At 27.0% G+C, this 7,670-nt stretch overlaps 1 protein-coding gene across 3 annotated transcripts in view; it reads left to right on the top strand.

Annotated features, from left to right (window-relative positions):
• Positions 1 to 6,502: 6,502 nt before the first annotated feature.
• Positions 6,503 to 7,670, top strand: part of BGAL17 (beta-galactosidase 17) — an 11,946-nt gene continuing 10,778 nt past the window's right edge. The window contains exons 1-4 of one of the 3 annotated variants that reach the window (XR_839011.1): positions 6,503 to 6,821; positions 6,906 to 7,010; positions 7,110 to 7,305; positions 7,393 to 7,481. Coding sequence is in view for 2 of the 3 variants with exons in the window: in XM_011002504.1 (XP_011000806.1) it covers positions 6,537 to 6,821; positions 6,906 to 7,010; positions 7,110 to 7,305; positions 7,393 to 7,481 (675 nt within the window). In the remaining variant the exon portion in view is untranslated. The remainder of the gene's footprint in view (positions 6,822 to 6,905; positions 7,011 to 7,109; positions 7,306 to 7,392; positions 7,482 to 7,670) is intronic. The other 2 variants (XM_011002506.1, XM_011002504.1) reach the window with 2 other exon arrangements.

The raw sequence follows: 7,670 nt of genomic DNA, 5'->3' as shown, positions 1-7,670 counted from the left end.
GGGGGGGGGGGGGGGGGGGGACATTGGATTCTGTAAAGAAAGAGAGAGACTGGGAAGTTAGCCTGGACTAGATATACTTTTTACTCACCAATAGAGAGAGAGGGGGGGTGGGGGGAGGGATGTTTGACCCCTTATGTGGGTGCAAGCGGGATTCAATCCCGATCGAGGATCACTGAATGCTCATTATAGCCCTATTCATAATAATAACAAGAACACACACACACGGACTAGGTTGAATCTTCAGACCTAATGACACAAATATCATTGATGACTGCTCCATCTGTCATCTCATGATGTTCTTGCAACGTGGGCTATGGACACTTAAAGGGGAGGCAAAATTAATCCCTCTTCATTATTTTATATTGGTTAGCTAGAATTCGGCGCCAGAATCATTTTCATTGCATGAGTTTGAAATCCAATCACCTCAATTGCTACCAACTGTGCTCCGATGAGATATAGACTTTCTATTCGAGATCGATCCCATTTTCTTTCTCTTAATTGTATTTGCATTCGAGAAAATATCAACCACGTTACGTTTAATTGTTCCAAATCATCGATATTTCCTTTTCTTTCAGGAGTGTTATTCATCCTGTCAGACTTTATGAAAAAAGGCTGGCCATAGCGTCTCATACGCTAGCTAGCTAGGATCCAAATATCACAATCGAATGACCTTGAACAGAATGTTGCAAGGCATATGGTCTTCATATAATAGCGCTTGGTGCTTTTTGAAAGTGACACCGTAACGAGAAAAATCACCAAAATGAATGCAAGTTGGTGGTTAAATTAATGCCTCAGGTAGTTTTCACGACATTGCTTCCACATCAAGATCATTTCCATCAAACTTTCCTTTCTCTTGTGAAGACCAGCTCGGTTCTGTCAAGCCTTTCACATCTATTGATGGATTTTATTTTGAAGACTTCGTGTGTATACTGTTTGCTTGCTCTGTGTGTGAGAGAGAGAGAGAGAGAGAGAGTCATCGTCAAATGTGATTTATGAAAATAAGGAATGATTCCTCTATGAGATTTTCTGACTTATTCTCGTCTTTGTCTCGTTGACTATCTACACCAAGAGATAGTAACTCTTGTCAAACGGTAGGCCATGGACAGCTTAATTTTCTTACCTTAAAAAATATAAAATATAAGTGTTATTAATATATTTTTTAAGTAGAAAAGAATTAAAATATATAAAAGCTGATATAACAATTCTAAAAATAATACAGATAACTTTTAAAAATTTAAACATGCAACATCTAATATATTTTTTTAATTAACTAATAAATATATAAAAAAATAATTTAATTCAGCCCAAGTTAAACCACCAAATATATAATCTAACTAATATGATTAAAATAATTTTATAAATAAATAAATAAATAAATAATAAAATTTAATTTAAAATTAATTAAATATTAAAAAAATTAATTAAAAAATTTGAATTAACTTACTAAATCCTAAACCTGGTAAACAATTTAGTGAATGATAAATTAAATAAAAAACTTAAAATAACAAAAAAAAAAGCATTAAAGAAAAAGCACGCTTTATGAGAGGGTAACAGTGAATTCATCTACCCAGGTATAACAATCTTGTAAAAACTTTACTCATGTTTGTGATTTTGTACAAGCTCCTCTCTCTTCGCCATGGAGGATGGCAAAAGAAATATATACGCCAAAATTATTTTTCTAGCAAGGAAGCCATACATATAGTAATGTTGTGCTGGTGGCTAGCTTGCAGTTGCAGGCAATATGAGAAAGCTATATATGATTAGAGCTGTGGGTTAGACTCTACTCTAGAGGCACAGGTCCCAAAACCCAGCTAGAGTTTTTGAATTTTAATGTTATAGAAATTAACAGTTTATTTTTATATTTTAAATTTTTTTTGAAAAATTTTAAATTTTTATTTTAAATTAATATTTTATTATTATTATTAGATTATTTTAATATGCTAATGTAAAAAATAATTTTTTAAAATTAAAAAAGTATTATTTTAATATATTTTTAAATAACAAATATTTTAAAAATTAATCACAATTATATTTCCAATATATATTTTAAAATTTTAAGAGGTGTTTTTTTTTTTGTCTTGCAGATTCTATTGAAAGTAGATGATGGTGATTATATTATGAGTTATGTGTCTCACTAGCTAAAAAAAAATTATATTATATTTATTTGAAATACTATTAATAGATCATCTAACTTCAATAATTATTTTATATTTGTTTAAATCCTTATATTAATACCACATCTCAAATCTCTCTTCAACTCTTTTTCTGTTATTATTTATTTTTTTATTTCTAGTTTATATAGTTAACTTTCTTGTGGTTTAATCCTGGTATTGTCGGATTATTTATCACTTTGACACTTCTATATTTAGAAGAAAATATCAATCTTTTGATTGTGTGAATGATCTTTTTAGATATAATGATCTGTTAAGGCACTTCTAGGATGGAAATGAACCGAGTTCCAAATAAGTTGAAGCTTTAGACTACTCGATAGAAAAATTCAAGTATATTCCTCGATAACGTCTAAGACATTGGCATCTTTAAAAAGCCTAGTAAATGTTAACACTCTATAAAACAATAGGTCTTGAAAGTGTTAATAGTTTAAATAAATTGAATTTCCAAGAAATGGAAATAATTTCTTTAAATTAGTTAGACTGATTTACTTGTTGGATTTTTTCTCTTGTTTAATTTGTTTAATTCTTTTCATAGTTTTTTTATATTCTTTTGGGTTTATTTGGGTTTTGCAGGTGTGACAAATAATTTTTAAATAAATTGAATGTTATTTTCTCTTTTATTATTTCTCTTTTAATAATAATCATTTCCAATGATCTTTGATAATTCCTTAAAAAAATTGATTTAATTTGTTTCTTCATACTTGTGATGATCTAACATGTTCATTTTAAAATCTTTATTCATATTTTAAATTCCTTTCACAAACTAATATTAATAACACTAAGAAATACATCCACATTCACAAAAATTACTTATTCATATAAAATCATTGCTTTAACAAAAACATTGTTTAACTATTGCATTTTCCCAGCATATCAATGCAACAAAATAAATCATAAACTTAATCTTTTGTGCTTGTTTGATACTTAGTCATTAATGTAATTCATAGGCATAAACATATATTTTGACATCATTAATCATATATTTTGTTATCATCAAAATCATAAATGATTGATGTGCATGTAAACCAACAATTTAAGACATGACCCTATAAAAAGTAATTGAAATAAAATATTAAGAAAAATTTAAAATTAATTAAATATTAAAGAATAAAATTTAAAAAATAATAAAAAATTCAATAAAACTCAATGTTGAAGGATGAAATTTTTTAAAAAAATAACATGAAAAAATTAAAGAAAAAAATCCTTGTGCTTGAGTCTATTTTATTTTTTTAAGTAATTGTAAACTTACTTTTATTAGAAAATTATATGATAACATAATATTTTCAAACTCTCTTAAAAAAGAACAAAAAAAATATTAAAATGCGAGCCAAGGTATGAATTTGGAATTACACTTGACTTAATATTAAAGAAAAAAAAACATTGGGTCCACTTAAAGTTTACCAAACAAAAAATGAGCAGTGAAGAAAAATATAAAAAAATTAAAGAAAATAAAACCAAAATATTATTTGAGAAATATTATAAAATTAAATAATAATATTTTCATAATGAATTTAAAACTAAATCTAAAAGGAAAAAAAAATCAAGTATCAACCAGATGTTAGGGTGTTCACTTAAAACTATGATAACTCTATAAAAATTAAATTGAAAAAAAATATAAAAAAATTAAAATAAATCATATATTAATAAATGAAGTTGAGAAAAAATAATTCAATAAAACAACTCCATAAAAAAAAAACAACCAAAGAAAATAAATCCATGCACCTTGGTCTTTCTTTTATTTTTCAGTGATTATAGATGTTTTTTCATTAGTAAATTCTATTAGAACATGATATTGTCAAATACTCTTAAAAATAAAATAAAAAATAAAAATTTAGTCAAGGTATGAATTTAGAATTATATGGGAATCTTTTGCACTTATTTAAGGGACGTGGCATGGTGACAAAGAGCTTGAGATCTACACAATAGATTTCAAATTCAAGTTAGAGTATGTATTTTTTATAAAAACCTGGAACAGTCGGGGTTTTATTCACTTGTCTAGGCCTACGATATATGCTTTCTGAGAGATAAAGTTTCCTCGAATTCAAAAAAAAAAAATCTTTTGCACTCTTGACTTAATATTGAAAGGAAAAAGAGATAGGGGTATGTAAAGTTTACCAAAAACATATATAACCACAAAGAAAAAAATAAAAAAAACATAAATTTTACCAAAAACAAAAAAGACTGAGCTATGAAAAAATTAAAAATAAATAAATTGAGAAACAAAATAAGATTCAATAATAATTGTTTTATAGTGCATTTAAAGTTAAATTCAAGATAAAAAAATAGCATTAACCAATAAAATATATGTTTGAAACTATGATAATTTCATAAAAAAATAAAATAAAATATGAAGAGCAATTCAAATTCAACTAAATATGAAAGAATGTAATTGAAAAAAATAATAATAAAAATTTAATATTAAAAAATAAAATTAATAAATTAACAAATTTAAAAAGAGAAAAAAATTTATATGATGTGGTCCTCTTTCTATAGTAATTATAAACTTTCTGTTTTTTATTAGCAAATTAAATAGTATCACTCTTTAAAAAAAAAAAGGAAATTAAAAAGTGAGCCAAGGTATGAATTTGGAATTATATGGAAATTTTGTGCACTCTTGACTTAATATTGAAAAAAAAATAAAAAGAGATACGATATATGTAAAGTTTTTTTTAAAAAAAAGTGCCATGAAAAAGAAAAAGCACCAATGCCAAAAATCAAATCTAAAACAAACACGTATCTCATAATACCAACGTGTTAATCTACTAAATTATAACATCAAATTGTTATGTAATTATTCAAAAAAAAATATTTATTAGTTATATTATCATGTAATCAATTACATATCATTTAAGTATAACAAAAGCTAAATGGCGTTAGTTTCTTATTTTATTTTTTTACAAGATGTTTTTTTTTGTTATTTATATTTTTTTTATAATTAAAATTCATAATTATTTTTATTTGTTTATTATTGGTTGAGTCTGAAAACATATCAAATCTAAGCTCTTTGGATTTGGATACCACTTCAGACCTAAGGATTGGGTCTAACATGACAATAGACTCAAAATTCTTGAATTTGATTTAGCCAATAAACCCAATGCTCTTGAGTCTGGCATGATTACCGAACTCATTGCTCTTCAAAGATACTGAAAATGTTTTTTATAAAAAAAAATAATTAGAATTTCTATTTAGGATACTTTAAATAGTTTAAATGTTTTTTTTATAATTTTTTTAAAAATAATTATGATTTCTTTTTAGGATACTTCAAGGGTAATTAATTTTTTTTTAATAAAAACTAAATACAATTTATAAAAAATAATTAGCATTTCGGTTTAGGATTTTCAAGGCTGGTTTAAATTTTTTTTATAACAAATAAAAAAATTATAAAAAAATTAATTAAATTCTTTTTTAGAATACTTCAATGATAGTTTAATTATTTTTTATAAAAATAAAAAATTATAAAAAATTTAATTAACATTTCTATTTAAATACTTTAATAATAATTTATTTATAAAATAAAAAAATAATTAGATATGACTACCAGACCCAATACTCTCGATCTATATAAGTGCTATACCCAAGTTTATTATATTTGACTTGGTTGTTGGATTCAATTCAATGCTTTTGAGTTTGTATTAGCACTAAACTCAATTGATTCAAGACACTTGAATTGGTTACTAAATTCAAAATTTATGAATTTGATATAATTATTAAATTTAAAATTTTTAAAATATTTTTTATATTTAAAATTTATTTTTATTATTAACCAATATCGTGTATCAATATTCTAGATTTATTATTAATTAATGTTGAGATTGAAATATGAGAGAATTTAATATAACTTTAGCATCTAATTAAAAATTCTCATAATGGACAACTAATTAGATTAATTGTATATGCTTTTAACTCGAGTTGTGGGAGGAAAACAAATTAAAAAGAGATCAGGCTCAAAAAAAAAAAGAAAAAAAAAACACAAATGGGTGAGCTGGCATGTGAAAGAGAGGATTCTGGTCGTTCTTATTCTATAAAATAAAAACTGATTGAATTATTTTGATATATTAATATTAAAAATAAAATTTAAAAATTTAAAAAATTATTATTTTAATATATTTATAAATAAAAATATTTTAAAAATTAACCACTATTAAACTACTTTTTCAACATGACATTTCCCAAAAAAAAAAAAAATATCTTCACCATCAATATTTATTTTCAGTCATTCCCTTAAGTTCGGAAATGTGGGGATTAAATATGTAATTTGTGAGAATATAAGGACTTATCCCTTGGTTTTGCTAAACTAAAGGGGCTACGTTTATAATAAACTCTTTGACTCCAATCATCTGGCTGGTGAATGGGTCAAATGAAACGATGACTCGACAGCTCTCTCTCTCTCTAACTTGGCTGGAGTGGCAAAAAGCTTTGATCGGACCTTCTCAGCTCACCGAAACTACTATTACTACTGGTAGGAGGAAAACAATGGCGAGAAAGAGCGGAACCAAAACGACACTGTTTTTCCTACTCATCTCTCTCATTTCTTTTCTCGCTTTCGTTCCCGTCTTCGCTCCTCTCCCTTCTTTCTCCTCCCACTACTCTCTCAATCCTCGCCGCCACCACCATCACCACCACCGAAAGGTAGTGACCAGCACGGTTGCGGTAAATCATTCTCTCTTTCTACAAGTTCAACACTCATAATCATAGCAAGCATTAATTAATTTCAATTAACTTTACTCTAATCAGGTTAAGCCTCGATCATTCGAGATCGACGACGACAAGTTCTGGAAAGACGGCGAGTTTTTCAGGATCATCGGCGGCGACTTGCATTACTTTCGCGTTCTTCCTCAGGCATCTCTCTATTTATTTATTTTCTGTTTTTATGAATTAATTTCTGGATTTATTTGGATGTGTTTACTTATTTACTTTTTGCAAAATAAAAAAATAAAGTACTGGGAAGATAGGTTGGTGAGAGCAAAGGCCCTGGGATTGAATACTATTCAAACTTATGTGCCTTGGAATCTTCATGAGCCACAGCCTGGTAAACTAGTGTTTGAGGGCATTGCTGATCTTGTCTCTTTTCTCAAACTCTGCCACAAGCTTGATATACTTGTCATGCTCCGACCCGGCCCATATATATGTGGAGGTCTGTTTTATCTACCCTTCGTTACTTATTGCTCTATGAGAGGTCTTACATTAAGCGTCAGCCTAATTAGTTGCGTTTGTTTGTTAGAGTGGGATTTGGGGGGATTTCCAGCTTGGTTACTAGCCATCGAACCGCCTCTCAAACTGAGATCGTCTGATCCTGCTTACCTTCGAATGGTATGTTTCACAACGACTTTTTTGGTAATGATGATATTGTTCATATATTATACATGTGACATTTATGGTGGACAATGGAGTTGCATTTTGTATTGTTGGTGATTTCTGGGGTATTCATGGTTTTATTCTTTTTAGAAATTGGATATATATATATATATATATATATATATATATATATATATCCCACAC

This window comes from Populus euphratica, unplaced genomic scaffold, assembly GCF_000495115.2.
Source record: "Populus euphratica unplaced genomic scaffold, PopEup_1.0 scaffold366.1, whole genome shotgun sequence".
Classification (NCBI taxonomy): Eukaryota; Viridiplantae; Streptophyta; class Magnoliopsida; order Malpighiales; family Salicaceae; genus Populus; species Populus euphratica.
The sequence above is the reverse complement of the archived record's forward strand: the minus strand, read 5'-3'. Positions and strand labels throughout refer to the sequence as shown.